Source organism: Megalops cyprinoides, chromosome 11 (genome assembly GCF_013368585.1).
Source record: "Megalops cyprinoides isolate fMegCyp1 chromosome 11, fMegCyp1.pri, whole genome shotgun sequence".
Classification (NCBI taxonomy): domain Eukaryota; kingdom Metazoa; phylum Chordata; class Actinopteri; order Elopiformes; family Megalopidae; genus Megalops; species Megalops cyprinoides.
The window spans coordinates 7361567-7381881 of NC_050593.1; the positions used below are offsets into that span (position 1 = coordinate 7361567).

The 20315-nt window shown below is 41.7% G+C and overlaps 1 protein-coding gene across 1 annotated transcript in view; it reads right to left on the reverse strand.

Moving 5' to 3' along the window:
* Nucleotides 1-20015, reverse strand: part of uxs1 (UDP-glucuronate decarboxylase 1) — a 71226-nt gene extending 51211 nt beyond the window's left edge. The window contains exons 1-3 of the mRNA XM_036541278.1: nt 19192-20015; nt 2547-2574; nt 521-569 (exon numbers count right to left, since the gene is read on the reverse strand). Coding sequence (XP_036397171.1) covers nt 521-569; nt 2547-2574; nt 19192-19279 — 165 coding nt within the window. The 5' untranslated portion in view covers nt 19280-20015. The remainder of the gene's footprint in view (nt 1-520; nt 570-2546; nt 2575-19191) is intronic.
* Between the last annotated feature and the right edge of the window lie 300 nt (nt 20016-20315).

The following is a 20315-nucleotide window of genomic DNA, read 5'->3' on the forward strand; positions in this document are numbered from 1 at the left end:
CATTTACATTTATTTATTTAGCATTTATTTAGCAGTATTTATCTTCTCTATCTGTATACTTTCCTGCATGTATGCTGCTGCTGGAATATTTTTCATCTCAGCGCTTAGTCAAGTTGTATTGCCTTGTGTTGTGTTGTACTACATATTAATACACAAAAAAGGAGATGGGCCAAGAGCATCGTGTTTACAATAGCCGATTGAACTGAAAACCCATCACATTTCTTTTGATTAAAATGAAAAAGTGCCCTTCCTTTGCCATTTCGAGTCATAACACACTTTTTATTTTGCATACCTCCGATATCTAGTGGTGCCGTGACCAGTAATGTCAAAAGAGTTCTGCATCTGCATTTCAATAAAAAAAAAAACACATGCAAACATGCAAAAATATGGACTACACAACTGCACAAAGAAGTTGATGAACCCACCTGGAACATCTCAGCGACGCACTGGTCTAATCTGGCCTTCGTCTGACAGACAAAGGGGGCTCATGAAAGAAAGAGAAGGGCTCATTTGCACCTACCTCTTCAATCTTCTGTTCGATCTTCAGCTCTCCCTGCTCCTGTATGGACCTGAAAAAAAAAAAAAAACATGTCTTTAGGAAGAAAACAAAAATGTGGATGTCAATAAGGGGTAGCTTGAACATACAGAGCAGTTCATTCTATCCCACTGTCTGAGGCGAGTATTGAAAAAGCCTGGTTGTTTCAGCCTAGAGTCAACATGAAGACAGCGCGGTTCTTCACTGCTGATCTTGTTTCCAAGTGCCAAATCACACCACTGACTATTTGGACCGAGCTGTACGTAATACACTCCCCATTCCAACAGATCCCAGCTTCCTGGGCTCAGTTCAACAATGCTTTAAAAAGGAGTTCGGTAAACACGGAGCACCACAGACGCATACTAAACCACTTATTTCCAGACTGTATGCCAAGTTTAGTAAATCACTTGGATTTGAAAGTTTAAAGTGCATATTTATACAGGTGATAAATAATGCAGAGCAAAACAGAGAAATAAAAACAAAGATTTTCACTCTGAGAGCAAAAAAGAAAACATCACCAGAAAGAAATAGGCCACAATTTTTCCAATGAGTTTTTAATAACTAAGAATTTCAGAATTTCACAGCATCAGTATTTTCACGTTTGTAATTTTCCCGGTTGTCAGGTACAAGAGGAACGGAACCTTGCAGACTTAACTGGCGTTATTAAACCGGTGAAATGAAGCTACTGCTCTAACACGCATCTGCATTCCATTCGGTGACAAGACAACATGCAATTGCCGGTAGTCACAGCACAAACCTGCACTTGAGCAGATCTCTACGACAAACCACAAAGTGGTGGCGAATGTCTTATCGCGCACCGGCAGAGATTTAACAGCACAACCGCGGCTTTCAGAAGCGCGTTTCGCAGCCCAGCGGCAAACTGGGGTGGAGAGCAATCACTTGATCTACGATTGTACTGTGTGAATAGAAACCCAAGTCGTGGTTAGCATTCTCTCGAACATGTTGCTCAAACAAACCACAAAGCGGACATCATTTTAACCCCAGTTTTGTGGGATATCTGTCACGTGCAACTGTGAGTGACAAGTGGTGACATCCCCTTATGCGCACCAGTAAGTTTCCAACTGTGTTTCACATTATATTGGAGATGCAGATCTGAACTACGTGTATGCGCCAGAAAACAAGGATACTAACAAATTTTAAAATACCCTAACCCATGCAGACGTATTATTATTGTTGTTTCTTCACTTAACAAAGACCGATCGAGTTAAAACCTCCGCGCCGTGCTTTAGTAAACAATGCATTTATCTTTATCCATTTGTCTGCGGACGTTCCATTTTCTTTCTGGTTAATGCTGACTTTTTGAACAGCATCTGTGCCCCCAAACCAGTTGCGTAGGCCTATCTTACATTGTGACCTTCCTAAAGTTGCATAGTGAGCACCCAAGTCCCACTTTTTCCACGAAGTCTGCTGGTTGACAGCACCTGATATCGACACGGTGACGACTTGACACGAAGACCTGCCCCTCCCACTCATCGAGGAAATGAGGGAACGTGCCAGCCAGCTGCTGGATGAGCGTGCTCCGACGGTCCTTGACGCGTACACAGTGTAGTATTTGTGTCAAAAATAAACAGCGGGGCCGTTCCCCCGGTCAAGAGAGGATGGTCACACGCCCAAATTACTGTGTTCATACCAGTTACCTCTGCAGGGGAGGAATAGGCTATTGAAATGTCAGCGACCATGCCTTAATTACAGCGAAGGCAACTGAGTCAGCTGAGATCACTGCGATCTGCTGTGGTGCGGCTTAATGAACCTGGGACTATGCCTGTACAGTGCAAATGAAACGGAAAATCACTTCACGTCACGGTTCACCTCCTCATTCCTGAACACGCTAATGCGCGTAGCCGAATAGCGCCATTTTATTTCCTAACCCTATTGTGCGATACAGTCTGAGAGGCTTCGATGCAGAAACAAGACTGCGTGTTTCCCGGCCTTTCCGCTTCTACATTAGGCCTACAACTGCCATTAGGTAAACATAAAAGTCATACTGTACCTCATGTTCGTGTAGGTGCCCCAGACAGCTGGAAAAAATAGAAAAAAAAAAGATTAAATAACATTTTACAAAACTTTTACACAATTTATCACATTGCATTTCATCATTTGCATTTGCTTATTCCACAGTACCATACATACTTCCATACTTTTATTTCACGGATGACAATCAGCACCTGCTGAAGCAAAGAGAAGCAACAAGACCGGATAGGCTACATGAGGAGAAGTCTCGGAGAATAGCCTACCCTCCTTTCGACACAAACTGCTTCTCTTCTTTCTCCACGTTGCTGATTTGCAACCAGCCCGCGTACGGGCGCGGAGGATCTAGCGGTCAGTACCCGAATTAGACATGACAAAAACAAACATATTACTGGACAAGGAATTACCACGCGGACAGCGGAGGCGGTAATGATATTGAGTGTGGGTCTCCAGTCGGGGCAGTGATTGATAGTCGGAAAAGTCTTTATGCGTCCGGAGAAATAAATTGAAATCCTTTGTCATTTCGAGTTTCCATCGACAGGCCGTAGCCCTGCGCTCCGATGCAGCGAAAGCTTTTCTCACACCGCCACGGGTGAGAGGCATTTCGCGAAACACTCGCTGACCCGTTCCCGAAAAACAGGTCAAGCCAGAGTACCACTGAGGGGCAGCTTGATCGCTAAGGGACAGTTACAGGACTTATGTTACCAAATCACCCCATTTATAGGTATGGAGAGTGAAAACAAAGTGTTATTTTATCCCCGCGAGGACACTAAAGTGTCAGAAACAACTCCCAAGAAGCCACTTTCCGACCCACTTCTTCCCGCTGGTAACAAAAGCGTGTTACTTATCATGCGAAGATAATGGTGTGGAGCCGAGGCAATGTTTTTTTTTCTCAACTCCGGCAGATCTGTGTTTGAAGTGTAACTCGCATTAATAAATCAATGTAACATTTGCACTGCTCTGATAAATATTCACAAATACAATATGCATAGGAGCGCATGAGAAACTACGTTATCCTGGTCATGAATATTACATGAGTTCATCCACACTTGCTATCCTATAAACACTTGCACTTCAACCCGTCAACCTTCTACTGATAGAACCGGTACTCCACCTCCAACACTAATGAAGGCATGTTGCGTAAGATGCAGCGTGGCTGCGAGCGGCCGAGGAATTGTGAAGATGCTCCGCTCATGATAACCGTCTCTGGAGGGCCGCAGCTGTGTAGTATAGAGGAACTTAACAAAACATCGACTGGAACAGACCATTCAGCCTACCTCGGCCTGTCATTTCGCCTATACCTACATTATTAATCACACAAAGCTTATTGCGGTAAAATGCGAATTGGTGAGGTACAGTAATGTAATGCGGCAAACGGCATGTCCGCCGCTAAGGCACACCAGCAACGTGAGAGAGTGAAAAACACCTGGGACACATTTTCTTCTTTTCATGGACACAGTCGCAGGCACAAAACGTGCGCCGTCTGTCACGTCACCAGTGAGAGGCGACGTGCGACAGCTATAGGTCTGAGGGGATGTGAGAGCAGATAATTGACAAGCCATCACTGACAACGTGAAATGGTAATACCGCCTAAAAGCAACGAGGCAACAAATCCGTAAGATACTGTTCAGCTTTTTTTCACCTCATTGGCCAATTTCTGTTAGTCTTCTTACAAAGAGGACTAAGCATGTAGGTCCTGTCATACTCCAGGGAAAACACTTAAGATGATAAACAACTATTTATCATCCCACATCAGGACAACTGCAGATCTACACTACTGAATGCGCCATTTTGCCCAGTGTGTCAGCAAACACGTATTTCTGGTGAATTCAGTGCTCTACCTATAGTACACTGTTGGTCAGAGGCATCCAGGGTCCACCCACATTCTTTCAGCAATGAAAGATCTACCACTGTGACTCCCTGGAACTTTTTAACCTCCCCTCACTATCCGCAAACAGCAAGCTCTCCATCGTGCCATGCAATGCAGGATAACACAAATAGCAGTCGTTCAGAAATTGCTGGACCAAGAATTACAGAACACCCTGCCACCTTTGCATAGTATAGCACGGCCTGGCTAGGTGTGACTGCCTAGCAGCGATTGCATCATGTGTGTTGTGGGGGCAAAAGTTAACTGTTGGCCGTGTGTCAGAGGACTGCATTTGCCTTGTCTCAGCACTCCAGTGTGGGCGCAGAGGTTGTTGCAGTGAGACGAGCATTAAGGGAAAAAATTTTAGGATAAAGGACTAGCACACTTCTGTTAAAAAACACCTAATCCAAACAATTTAGTCATTTACATTTATTCATTTGGCAGACGCTTTTATCCAAAGTGACTTACATAGGATACAGTTGTTTTACAATGTTATCCATTTACACAGCTGGATATTTACTGAGGCAACTGTGGGTTAGGTACCTTGCCCAAGGGTACACCAGCGGGGATTGAACCGGCAACCTTTCGGTTACAAGTCCTGCTCCTTAACCACTATGCTACACTGCCGCCCATGGCATAAACGTTAACTTAGATATGCTGGGCAAAAAAAAGGGAAATGTATCAGCCGCAGAACGACACCTCATCAGTCAAATCACGTATCAAATGAAATTCTTCGTTTTGACTGAAGGATGCACTCATTTATGCACACATAAATGTTTCTACATATTTTTTAGCCCCATGAGAGCAAGGTTTATCACAATTCTAGACCTATGAAAGGCATATCCTTCCATTGGCCTTACCTGGAGAATGTGGCCACACTTCACTCAGTGTTATCATTGTAAAAGTAAACATTTTCAAGTTAAGAGTTATGAAAAAGCAGGGAGTTATGCTTACATATGCCAGGGGGCAATGTTACACATGAAAAAGGCACATGGGAAATGCTTGGGCGGGGAAATGTAATGAAGGCAATGATTATAATTGAAGGCCATAATCTGCTCCCAGTTCTCAGAAATGGCATTAACGGCCTAGTTATTGCCGTTTAGCTATTTAAGTGCCTTTGGTTCATTTTAATTAACTGCACTTTACACTTCACATAATTGCTAAAGATATATGCTAGTGCTGGCTTAGCCTAATAGAATGAGGACTAACAAAGGCCATCAAATATGCATCAGTCCCAGGTGAGTGAGAGAGAGAGAGAACACGAAGAGATGCGACAAAATCATCATTCGCTTGACCCATTCTCCCACCAGAGAGACAAGCAATGCATTGATTACCCACAACAAAAATACCCTACAATCTACAAGGAATTCTGCCATTAGTTACTCTCAACTCTAAAAGCGAGATCGGCGGCAGCTCCTCAATCCATGGGACATCTCAAGATGTTGTTGACCATGGACAGACAGTCTTGCTTCATTTTTGCCAACAGCCACCAGAACGTACACATCTTGAATGGACAGCAGGGCTAACCACACAATAAAGGCTGAGTCAGGCTGACAAGCCCATTTCTGAGATACATTTCACCAAAAACGTTCTTGTCAAGAGTGATTCACTGAAATACGCCATTATGTCCTATACTGTATGCCTCAAATAGACAGCTGGATTCACGCTGAGCTAGGATGAGTGAGAAAAAGCAATGTTACAGGGGAGATGGCTTTTTAACAAAAAGCCGAGCATCCTGACCATGTATGCTGTATATCAAGGGTACAGAAACAATAGAAGGGTGAATTTGTGAGCATAGTAGGAATGGGTGAATATAAATGCACGCTTTTGTGTCTCCCTGTTGATGAATCTCTAATGGAGTTTGCAGCTTCTTTTTGCAAAATGAGTCAGAAGACCGCCCGCCCAAGCAGCCGCTGTTGCTGTTTGTCTCTGGTTTTGTCACATTGGAAATGACGTTGGGGGTAGGGACACAAATGCCTTAAATTAGAATCAGCCTGGGTCTGCTGTCTGACAGTCTCCTGTGAGAGGGGGTGTTTTTGATGAGCTGTCAGTGTCAGGTTAGTGTGAGGGTATCTTTGTCTTCGTTCTACACCTGCTTAATGCTGTGGTATGGTACGGCACCTCCCCATTCACACATACATACATACACACACACGTCCGCATAAACACCCACATGCGCACGGACTCAGAGAGACAGACAGACAGACAGATTTTGCCGACTTCAGTTTCAGCCCACTTGTTGTTGTGTTGTTGTGAAGCACTGTGACTTGGAGAAACTAACAAGTAAAACTCATCTCTCCCTTACAAAGCAAGCCTTCCTAACCTTTTGCAAAGAATTGCTTAGACCAGATTAGAAACCCTTTTAAAACAGGGATGAGAACTCCCAGTCTGAAAAATGGCCTGCAACCATTATATGACGAAAGACTGCACTAAAGGCCAAACTGCACAAATCACTTGAAATGTTCACAGTATTTAATTGGGTTTGATGGGGGTGGGGGCTAGGGGACAGGGATTGGTCTGAATGAAAGGCAGGTCTCAGTAATTCCTTCCCTGTAGTTGAACCTGTTTTGCTGTCTGTCAACAGACTTAACCTTCATGATCGTTAGACTGGAAGCATCTGATGGGCAAACTGATTTAATATTGACCTGCTGTCCTGATTTAATCTGCATCTATCCAGGGACTTGGTGCTCAAATCAAAGTTTTCCCTTGCCAGCCCCGGACACAGTAATAAAACTGGAGCAGAGGGCGGTCGACTTGATCGATTTTCCAGGATTTCTTTCATACGCAAAGCACTGGGATGCAAACGTTCAATCAAAGTACAAAGCTACAAGAAGCTGCAGTATAGTTGCTTAGCAGATTCTCTTATCGAGCAACCTGCGTAACATTCAAAGTAAAAAGATACTAATTCAGTTTGGTTGTGGTAATATGAATTAATGTGTTTTTGCATGTCGCTTAAGATAAAAGCGTCTGCTAAATGAATCAATGTAAATGTAAATGTTATTACTACAAATGAGCTTTTTGCCCTTACGCACGCTATCTGTTTAACACAGTGACAGTTCGGTTTAGGCATCTTTCTGAAAGGTGCATGGCACCGCCCCTCTGGGGAGTTGAACCCACAGCCTACTGATTACAAGCCTGTGTGTCAGCCTGTCGCCTTATCAAATCCAAAATGTGTGCGAGCAGAGGACGCTTTAACCAATAATTAACTCAATTATAGCGGCACTGAGAATAGACCCGCTCAGCTGGAAAGCAATTTTCCCTGATGTCTGTGTCCAATCACACATTTGATTTGATAATATGCGTTCAATCAGATTGACCTTTCAGGTGTCTTAGTTGTAGGACAGACAGAGAAAGAAAATGTCAGGTTTGTATTTGATAAAAAAAAAAAAAAAAAATTGATGAAATGCTTTGCATTTAAGCCCTGGTCTATCAGAAACCAGCACCTGTGAGATAGGAACAGAAGCATAAAGTTACATTCAGATGCTTTAAAATAGAGAAGTTATGGCTTGCGTGTTTATATTTAGATGGTTATTGCAATTAGTGGGTCTAACAATTCATAGGCCTGTATCAGTGCTTTAACATGCCCAGAACGAGGATGCATCTGTTTAGTCCTTCCGTCATTAATGCGTCAACAGTTCAGTTTACAATTGTGCTTGCAGTAATCTCTCCCCCCCCCCCCCCCATTGTCCTGACATGGTTGGTCAAACACGCAGGAAATTAATACTGTTTAATATAACCTGAAGGTTAACAGAAGGTTAACGTACGCTGCTTATTATAAGAAATTACTCTTCAAAATGAAAACACCACTCAGCAGAGACTGCACCTCTTAATGGGGGAGTGGATACACTAACAAGTGCGAGTTTACTGAAGAAACAAGGAGCTCCGGATTGGGTCCTGCAATGAGGATTTGTCACGGCTTATTGGTCTTCCTTGCAATGCTCATGTGCTGATGATGTACATCTCTTATAAATAATGGAAAAATACAGTTAAAAACAGAAACCTGGCACTGTGCTGTTGCTGACATAAATCAGCTGATGCAAATGGTGATTTTCAAGGTCTCCAGTCTTTTGTTCCCCGCCCATACCGTAACAGGAAACATTTCGTATTCAGTATTCAAGAATACGATGACAACAAAACTGAATGACACCAAGACACCTTTGTAGGCACTACAGTTTGAGTGCGAAATGGATTAACCAGCTGTGCTTGAAAATACGTCGGTGCATGTTGGTGCAATGCACTGGAAACACTCTCTGTCTTGTGCAATATCACATTCATGCTGAAATATGTGTGAACGGAAAAATACTGTATAGAATGAAACTTTACAAATGCAATATTTTGCAGCATCACAATATTAATTCCACACAAAAAAATCACATAAAAAGCCTGTTGCACAAACTGCAGACAAACTAACAGAATGTTCAAGTTTAAGATGACTCAATAGGGGTTGTGAGACATGACATACAATAAAACACTAAGAAAATAGCTGAGCGACTGTACTGGGAGCAGGAGACCATTTCATACCAGCTGCAGAGGGGGACTGACAAAGCCAGGTTTCTCCACTGAGAATCAATAAGAGCAGATCAGCAGAAGGGGGGGGGTTACGCAACGCCGATCTCTGCAGCTACCACGGGACGACGGTCCCTCCCGCCAAACGATCAGAGTAGATCAGCGTGTGGGGAGAGCCCGCTAGCCATTTATCTCTTGAAACAAGAAAGTCGACACAGGAGCTCACGCCTAAGGGCAGGGGACCACGTCCTTTTCTGCAGCGACACGCACTGAATGACTCCACTGTGTTGCCCTCTCGTGGGAAGCCAGTGCACGGACAGCACACGGGATCTGCAGGACCGCGTGTCCTTAAAGATCGTCTTCAGAGACGGAGGGGGGTCACACCCTCCACAACTCTACCGCTTCAGGCAAAGAGCACACCTGGGAATTATCCCCACAGCAGGAAGATCTGGTCCCATTTACCCTTAAGACCATAATCACACGGTATTATACTACAGTAACAAACACACTGGTGCCCATGCATTGGGTGTGGGAATATTTCAGCAGAGTGTGAATTAGGACATAAATGGAAAGCATCTGATTTGCTCTCTGTAAAAAACACAACTCTCACTGACAAACAGGGTCAGCATTCCTAGTCATCACTTGTGCTTGTGTCTAGGGCACAAGGATAATCAACAGCCACACATTTCAAGTGTACTGTCAGTAATGGACAAGTGGGGTGTCAATTATTCATCACACAGGTCATCACAGACCTTGACCAACCAAAACAAAGCAGAAACAGCTGGAACATTTTAAAGAGTCACCGTTAATCTGTCAGCTAAAATAAAACATTAAGGCTACAGTAGTGATGGGGGCGTCACATGACCTGATGAAACATGGCCACCTAAGAACAAGAGCCACCCTCAGCGTTTATGACATGGAAAGATAACCCTTGTTTCGCCTTTTCCGACTCCAAGAACAACATCAGACAATGTGGTATTGTGTCTGACACTCAGAGCAACAAAGACTTACCATATTTCATGTCAACTCGTTTGTAATTATAAATCACCTAATCACCTAACTTGCATCTGCTGTTCCACCAGGACAACTCTGCCAAGATACTAAGAACCTGCAGAGTGAAATATGCAACACAGATTTCCCTAGTCCTCCAAACTCCTCTGTTTGCACCTGAAGAACCTTCTAGCATTTGAATCCTTTGCTGGAGTCTCAGTAGTAAACCTCTCTGGATTTTAATGATTCAGATGAATTTTATCGACTCAGACAGTGCCTTGCCAGGGGAGAGAAGATACTTCCTTAAAGATTGATTCTCTACTAACGATGAGGGAGGTTTGATGGACACCATGTATGCTCTGAGCAAATAAGGTTTTGTAACTGTAGCTAAAAGGGTAAGATAATCTAACACCTATTAGCAAAATTTATCATTATTCCATAACAACCATGTTTGTCATAACTATAGTACCAGAAGCACACATGGTGGTTGAAGTTATAAAATACTTAGGCTTTTCCGTTCTCTCCCTTTTTGGTTTCGACTCAGCACATGATTTTACACACAAGTGTTGGTTAATTTTTGCTTCCTTTACTCTTGACACATCAAATGTGATGGGGGCTTCTATGTTTAGGTATTTGAGCACATGTCCTTTTTCATGACAAGAAGAGCTAATAAGTAGCGAGTTCACGGTAACAAGTTCTATCATGACTTGGGTTTTGTGACCTTCGCACCCACTGGCCGCTCTGCCACTGAAGGGCAGGACTATGTTCACCACACCCCCAATTATGCTTTTGTTTCCTTTTTCTGTTAAATCAATGCTGCATCTTATATTGTGGCAATGATTGACCAAGAGTCAGTGTACATGTGCTTCAATATAGGAACAGTTTCTGATTTCATGGAACATTAAAGCCTTAGACAGTGATATTAAGAGAATGAAAATATAGATTTTTTTCTTCTTTTCTTTGAAAAAGGTGGCCATATAGCTGTATTGCAAGAAACTAAATTAATTTAAATAACTTAATCTTGGAAGATACTCATCTTTCTGGTTGGCACACCTGAGGCTTTGGAAGGCAGGGCTAGACAGGTTTATTTTTCCCTCTTTTAGCACACACAAAAGAGGCACAGCTAGCCCAACTACCCCATTTATCCTGGATCAGCGACTTCATGGTCCAGAGATACAATCTGCCCTGACAAGAACTACTTCTCTGGCTGTTTCAATACAGAGGCAAAAGAAGACTGCCCCAGCTTTATGTCTAAAGCTGTACAGTTGTTGCAGTATGAAAAGGTGAGATGGCGTTTTGGGTTAATCGTTAGACACATCTACTCCGGCTGTTAAACTCAGATCTGCTGATGTTTTTAAGGCTCATGAAAGATCACATCTCTTATTTAAACCTGCATAATGTGCACTCTAGCCTAGACGTTTTTTTGCTATCTTTCCATGTTATTTTTCCATACAGGCAACAAATATGCTATTAGATCAAGCCCCATTAAAAAACTGCCATCTAAAACGAAGTGTTTTCTAATTAAGGGAGAGGATAAAACATTATACACAAAATGGTGGAGATTCACAGGTTTCTCCATGGACCATACTCATTGCTGCCAAAGCCACTTTCAGAGGCCACATAATGTCTTACATCAGGGGTGTCCAAACCTCTCCTGGAGGGCCACTTGTACTGCATGTTTTAGATCTCTCCCTGCTCCAACACAGCTGATTCAAATGATCAACTTATGAACTTCTGAAACTGCTGAATAACAAACTGATCATTTGAATCAGCTGTGTTGGAGCAGGGAGAGATCTAAAACATGCAGGACAAGTGGCCCTCCAGGAGAGGTTTGGACACCCCTGTCTTACATGGACAGACTTGGAATCTGAGGTAATGTGAGCAGACAAGATTAACAAGATTAAGTGAAAGCCTGTCTCCTCTGCACCCCATATTAATGAGGCAGATAAGTACTTTGATAAGTACTTTATTGGGCACCTTACTGCCCCTGGGTGCTCTACAGAGACGTTTGGATGGCCATTTATACCAGGAGCGACATGCACTTTTGATGACTCGAGATAACCTGCCCTTTTTTATCCATCAGCCTCAGAGCACTGGTGATCTAATCTGATCTCGCTCTTAGCATGTTTATGATGCACTAGTAAGTGTTTCTGTTTTCTGTTTTGGGTTTATGATGCCTCTCCTTGTGCACTGTATAGTATTTTTAGTCTCGTGTTTCTTTTCTGTTCTTCTGAAACGTATTTGCTGTTTTGACTAATTTCATCCTTAGAGATCAATAAAAGAATCTATCGGAATAATTACACATGTCCAATTTGAAATTTGACTTGTGCTAAAACAAAGCTCAGCATTATGTTCACAAAATATGGCAAGAAAGGTGCTGCATTTCACCGGAAAGAAATATGAATATGGTACTAAACCAAGTTGGATGCTTGTACATCAGCTGAAAATGGACCAGACAAGCATATTAAAGCAATCAGAAAGGAAGGCAGCGAGAGCACTTATCTCCTACTTATGCATAAGCCAGTTCTAGATTTCTGCAAATCCCTTCATGAATCACAATCTGCTGGCTGCATTTATCTCCATCAGTCTTAGTGGATGGTAATGGAATCTCTTTCCCTATGATACTGGAGACTGATGGAACTGCCTTAAACATCATATTCTCTAGGATGTTCAGCATAAGGCCCCTCATAAATCCTTGGTCTTGACTGGTACCCAGGTGAATTTCACTACTATCCTGGGCTCAACTCTTTCCAACATTAATTCTGACTTGATGCCAGATTCCTCGAGCGCTGTTTCACTCAGCTTTTGAAGCTGAAGACTGTGGATTGTGCAGCATTTCGGACAATGAGTTTACTCTTTGTCGTCTTTAAAGTTCCTGCTAGGCCACTGACTAGAAAATGGTTATAAAATCTTATCAAATTTCAGCGAGCGAGGTCTTTGAAATCCATGGTTCAGGTCATTTGCAGCACTTTAAATCTCTTAATGCTGAAAAGCTGTTTGATTGGGTGCAGTGGGGTTGTCTTTTTGCTGCTCTTGGGGGAAAAAAAAAAAAAAAAAAACAACTTGGTTTCTACTATTTTAATTAGATGAGTAATGTTAATGTATTCTAATCCACAATTTGTGATAAATATTAATGGCCTTTTAATATTTCCAACTGAGGGGAGAGCTGTGCAGATTTGCCTCATCTTCTGCCTTTTGCCCTTTTGATGCAACCTCTAGCTGGGGCTGTTAACATGAGCAGGGACATCTGCATTTCAGTGAGGCGAAGGCAGAGTTTCTACCTACACCATTGAAGTCGCAACATACATCAGAGGTCCAAGAACATCCATACCTGCTATCATGGAATCAATATCACGGTCTGACTATGTGAATGGTTGCAAAAATATCTTTAACATCTACAGCCGTATCCTTAAGCACCTCCCTAACCTCAGGCCATAAATCAAAAATACATACCTCCATTTCAACCTGTTGAGAATGAGTTTAAATATTTCGGTATTTCTGTCATTCCCACAATCAAAAACCTGTTTAATGCCAACAGCTTAGCTTTAGGCGGAGAGATTACACAAATCATGATCCAATTACATGGTCCTCTCTACCTCTCTCACTGCCTGGCTGAATAAATGCGAAGCAGATCAGCAGGCTTTCGCTAACTTAATTAATTAAATCAGTACCTCCCTACTCACTGACACTCACCCATTAGGCACACTGGAGGATTAAACAGCTCCACCTCTGAATTTATTTGGAAAAATCATTAAACAGAGGGAATGTCGCTAAACTAGTAACATACAGGAATCTGTATACAATCAGTCATTCGCCATCCAAGGCTTCCAAGAAAGCCTCAATTTATGAGTAACACACAACAACAAAGGTCCATACCAGACAATTTTGCAGTGCAAAACACACCTTCAATGTGGAGTGATGTGAGAAATAACCACTGAAATACCGACACACCCAGCCCCACTGCTGCAGCATGTTCTAAACCCCATTACACCTTGCAGATTCTGGACAATGGTCTGTTAAACTGGACTTCAAAGCAGGTCACCACTCATCCTGTCTGCTTACACATGATATATTGCATTCTTTTGAACAGATTCAGCCTAGTTTTGTACATCCAGCCCAGAGATTTTTCCTCTCAAATGACATCTTTTTTTGAGTGTAATGACAAACTGCAAGCCAAGTGATCATTGACGATGGTAGATCTTAAAGAAAGATGAACTGCTATTAAATAGGTGTCCAGCATCTTCAATGCCTCATCAACAAGCATGGGGAAGGGTCACTAATGGTGATAACTCACTTCAGCCTACAGTTTGTGAAATGGACTATCCTACATGTTTCTCTTGTTAGAATACAAGAGGATACCTTCAGGTTTATGCACTCTGTTTCTCTAACTCCTTAACATCAACACAAGATATCACCCTGTTCCAAAAACCTGGACAGACACTTTTTTCTGTTTATGTTAGCACTGAGATACACCTGGAAGATTTCCAACCTGATAAGTCATCATACGCCAGACACTACTTTTGAAATGCCTGCAGCCTGTGTCTTCTTGATAATACTTGAGAAATTACACTTGACCATGATTCTTACCTTATCTCTAAGAATAAAGGTTGTATCTTTTTTATGGTCTTCACCAAGTGCTCCTCCTTTCAAAGCATGGCCTTCATAAGTGTCTACCCTTCCTAGAGTAACTGTGATATGACTAGGGCTGGGTATTGTTTGGGTTTTTTCCGATACCAGTGCTAAAGCGATTTTAAAATGGTACCAGTGCGTAAACGGTGCCTGACCCGATACTTAAAAAAAAAAGCATAAAATGACGGTCGACAGCATTAAAGAACGCCTTTTTATTGCTAAGGCAAATTTGAACTTGAAATTGAACAATATATTAACTGTTAACAGTTAACAAATTAAATATATAAATATAAATGAATACAAAACACTTAACAAATGTTCACATTGTTAGCATATGTTTTCACTTTTTATCTTTGTAGCCATGTGTTTCAATCTACCGCATGGAAGCAGCGTAGTGTTGTTGCTGTGATATCACCATTGAATAGATACAAGTGGTGTTTTTTTTCCCCCGGAAGCATTTCACATGGTCTCGGAAAACTGGAGGTGTGCTCCCGCATCAGGTATGACTAAAAGGAAAAAATACAGGAAGAAATATAGCGCCCTAACAACCCTTTCGCATGCAACTAAATATTGGCACCGGACTTCGGTACCCAACCCTAGATATGACATGTCAGAAAGATCACATTTTTGACCAAATCAGGGCTCTACCATCGACATTCCCTCAAGGTCTATTATAGCCACTCATTTTTTACCTTTTTATTTTATCTTAGTTTTAAACTCTGGAATTTTAACATCTAACTTCTACATATTTTAACCTATTGTTGTTAATGTATGTATACTCCATGCCTTTGTTGTCTTCCTTTATTTCTGATAGCTTCATCATAAACATTGATACGATTACATGAAAACTGTTTGCAAACTTTAATTTGAGTACTGGGTAATGTAACCATGTATGTTGAAGGCAAATAAAATGTTACAGTACTGCGACTTACAGTAATAACAGCCCAATGATATTTTTATCCAAGCCTCTCAATGCTTTACTGTTCAGTTGGCCGTAATGCAAACTGCACTCTGAGGAGTATTTCTACAACTGTAGCTCAAGCTAGTGGCCAAGTACAACGGCTAAATGCTGCACCAACAGTGCTCAAATGATACTAATACACACAGACTGGTCAACAGGACACGGTGCACTCATTTATGCCTGTAGTTATAAGCCCACTGATCATCCACTGTGTAATTAAGAGAATGAAAAAAGAACATTACAGCCATAATTAAAAGCTGGAGAGCTGAAGTGGTAACTAAACCATGTCACTCTTTAGTGTTCTTGAATAAAGCACTCCATTTTCACAGAGGGATATCTGCATTTAGAACTACATGACTTTGTGTGAACTCAATTCAAAAGCTGCAATCATCACTTACTCCTGCTAAAGCAAAAGAACTGTTGAACAACTTTGGTTTATTCAAAGCCTTCCTTTAATCCATACCTGACCATCTGCAGTGTATAATTACAATAGAAGGATACACAGTGTAGCATAGTGGTTAAGGAGCAGGACTCATAACCGAAAGGTTGCCGGTTCAATCCCCGCTGGGACACTGCTGCTGTACCCTTGGGCAAGGTACTTAACCCACAGTTGCCTCAGTAAATATCCGCCTGTATAAATGGATAACATTGTAAAGAACTGTAACCTATGTAAGTCGCTTTGGATAAAAGCGTCTGCTAAATGAATAAATGTAACTGCATAGAACAAAGTCACAAACTACTTACATAACCACTGGAATCTTAATGCATGATTTTTTCCCTTAAAATTCTAAATACCAATAAACTATTAAAAAAGGCCACCATCATAAGTGGCAACTTAACTCACTCATAAATACTGCACAAATTACCTATGTAGAACTTTGTTGTCAGTTAATCTAAACAAAAGCATGTATTCATTTTGTGCAAAAGTGCTTTGTAGACAGCGTTTACTTTGTTGGAGTAAAGCAAAGACAGAATTACTACAAATCAGAAGAAAAGGTTAAGGAAGACAATGTGTTGTTTAGGGGGGTAGTAATGCCCAAATACATAAGGAGAAAAACAAAATAATGTTTCGGCCAGCACAACCTTTTTAAACATTTGAGAGTCTGACCAAAATGGTGAGTGCTTTAATCTCACAATATAAAAATAGGAATCCTCCCATACTCTGACCCATGAAACATTTAAGCACACTCTACAAAGCTTTTTACAAACATAGACTAGATACTTCAATTCTCGCATTACCAAGAAACAGCTCAATGAACAGAAAGCACGAGGGCAGAAAAATGCATGATTTGGTCAACTCAGACTACCATTAGGGATTAGGGGTGGCAGTGTAGCATAGTGGTTAAGGAGCAGGACTCGTAACCGAAAGGTTGCCGGTTCGATCCCCACTGGGACACTGCTGCTGTACCCTTGGGCAAGGTACTTAACCCACAATTGCCTCAGTAAAAATATCCAGCTGTATAAATGGATAACATTGTAAAGAACTGTAACCTATGTAAGTCGCTTTGGATAAAAGCGTCTGCTAAATGAATAAATGTAAATGTAAATACAAACCGACAACACTTCCCATTAACGATCTTTCTTCTCAGCTAAAAATATCACTCACGTTTCAGCTGCAGCTGGCACTTACCATCTGAACCATGCAATTAAAGGCAAGTAGCACATTCTAACTTTGTCAACTAATGAACAAGTTTACCAAACAGCACGAAACAATCTATATTAAAGCAGTAATACTCTATCATATAGTCTGCAACATGTTAATTTCAATATTATTTTCTCAAGAACAGGCTGTCTTTGTATGAAAAAATAATTGTTGCACAGATGCTTAACGAGTATCTGAGACTCAAAAAATTGTACCTGGGTCTTTTTTTGGTACAGTCTCAGAGAGACAGAACACAAATAAGTACACTGACAAAAAAAAATACCCAGGTACAATTTTTTGAGTCTCAGATACTGTTCAGAGGCAGAAGAACCAGTCTCATTTAATCCCACAAAAATATAAGAATAAAGAGAAACCTAACATCTTTGCTGTGAAGGTTATTTGTAAGGCATCTGATACATACAATTGAAGGAGTAAGCACTCAAATTTATGTCATAGAAAGGGGGTCACTTTGTACAAAATATGTTCTCTTTCTACATTGTTTTCTTAGTATTACACAGACTGTATCTCTGCATCCAGCCCTCTTCTGTTATATTAATATACTTTACAGCCAGTCTTTTGAATAGTTCAGCCTATTGAAAACATGCACTGGAATGTTTCTATGACTTTTCAACTGATTTCAACAGGAAGCAGGCCTGTTACCATTTACTTTGTCATCTTATGATATGATAGTGACCACACTATTATATTTGTCCCCTCCCCCTCAAATAAATTACAGGATGTGGGGTTTGGACACCCTCCACACTCACAATGGGAACACCTCCCTCCCAAAAATAAGGGTTGATATATCTGCACTTACACACATCAAGCTACTATTACAACCAGCTAACAAGCAACAAATAAATGGCAAATAAATACTGTATGATGATACTGCAAAACAAGAAATGTTAGTAGCCACTCACTAGCAAGTTCCAGGGGTGGTGGACTTCAACCAGTGAGTGAACTCTTCAGCTGAGGGCACCAATCAGTACACAGGCAGACATATGGGATGGATCCCATCCCTAAACACCACGACTGCTTCATCACGGAGCACATGAATGAATGTAATGACCAGTCAATTCTCAACATCAGAGCATATAGTCCACACGCCTAATGCGCCCATTTAGGTTTCTCTCAAAAAACAATCCTTCGAGCCCTGCTACCTACTCAGAGCAACGAATCAGGATAGGTTTCACAAACCTGAGTCCCGTGGGCAGGGACGGACCACTCCTCAGCACGCCCAATTGGGAGTTACTTCTTCGGCGTGAGGCCTAGCTACAGGCATTTCAGTCTTGCCGTTTTCTGTGCAATAGAACCTCACTGCAGCTCACCGACTTGCAGCAAGAATCCAGCTGCGCAGTCAGCCACTTGCTGCATTCAAGTCTGCTTAGCAGAACTGCCAAGTGGTGACTGACTCAACAGAACAACAGAAGCGTCCACCTTAACCTTAAGAATCTTAAGAATAAGTGCCTGTTTTATTGCATACTAGTTACATCGACTGGTGTGTGTGTTTTAAGCATAAGGTCAAAATTGTACTTAACATATGTAAATCTCAAGAGTCAGTTACAGATAGAGCGCATCTGACGAGGAACGGGACAGATTCATGGCACAAGACAGGAAAAGGAAAACGTCTTAGGGCTTGTTGACGGTGCATGCGCCATGTAACTGGTGTTCACTCTTATTTAAACTTCTAATTATGTTAGCAACGTTGTGGCGTCAGTGGGACTTCAGTTAAAATATTACCAGCTTCACTGCAAGTACTTTTCAGTTTATAGTTTGATGGAGGAACATATGAACACGAACACGAACTGGGGGGATAAAGATCCGACACTAAAATATACGAAACAGATTTGAATGAGAGCTGTCAGCAGTGGCGATAGTTCTGAGTCCCTTCGCCGACCAGCAATATTTCTCGCAACTAGCTAGCTAGTGATGTGTCTCACTTGCTACATACACACCTTTGAAGGAGAGAAAACAGGAAGAAAACACAAATTAGCAGTGTATAGACAACCCCGTGTCCCATGGAATTCCCCAGGTGTGTTGAGCTTGAGAGGTGTTTTTTCTCTCATACTTACAGGCAATGTATGCAATCAAAGCGAGGGCGACCAGCAGCTTCATCGTTCGTCTGTTTATGCTTGTAATGGCCCAGACCATCCGCTTCATTATCCAGCCACACTACAGCAACGCACCCGGAAGCATGAGAGCTGCTTTTGACATAATTAACTTTTTTATTATTACAAAATTGACGTCCTCCTCCTCATCAACATTGTTTCATTGTAACAGATTACCCCACGCGCTGCTGTGGTTCCCCTCTTGATATAGCCAGCTAGCTACTTACAAACCAGTTAATCAGTGTAGCTCGCAAACTACAGTAAGAAGATAATGGGTCGGATAGTACAGACGTAGTAACCTGCTAGACTAACTACTGTAGCTGTACAACACCATTTACACACATCACTGCAACTGATGCTTGCCAACTTTGCTAATGCTAGCTAGCCAAATCGGTTTTCCAACAAGCACGCAAACAGCTGTAATGTTAGTCTACAGCCACCTAGCTAGACAAAGAGTGGAATGTTTTGCTCATTCGCCTCTATATGCTAGTTACAACAGAACTAATATTCGTCACGTTAGGTAGCCATTAGCACTCATATCTAGTTAGAAGCAAACGTTTACTACTGGGACTTTTCACATAAAGCTAGGTAGCCAGCTGGCTAGGAACCTTGTTTTCGTATATGGCATTACGGCTACCTAAGTTGTGTAGTTTTCCCTCCTAAACTGTGACAATCAAGCTGTATATCTACAGAACTATAACTGCGCCCACTTATATTAAACAGTTCAGTTTACAGCGCGATTCGATTCAGAGTCTTTCCTAAGGGCCGCGGTTCTGTAGAGCGAATAGTCCTGGGATCTATTGAGCACCCTGCCGCGATTGCAATATGTAAGAAATTGTCTCTCTGAAATGTTGCCAATATATCAATGTAACCCTTCTGAGCAGTGTTAATATTGCATATACAAACACCCACTAATTGTTGTTTTTTTTCCCAAAATAATTTTAAAGTTAAATATGCAAGCTGACGATGAACTTTAACCCTATGTCTTTCTTCAGGCAAAAGTAGTCGATATCAGAGACGTTCAACACTGATGATGCAGTTTCTTGGCATCTCTCTTCTGAATGCTGGTGTAGGGCAAGTGTAACATT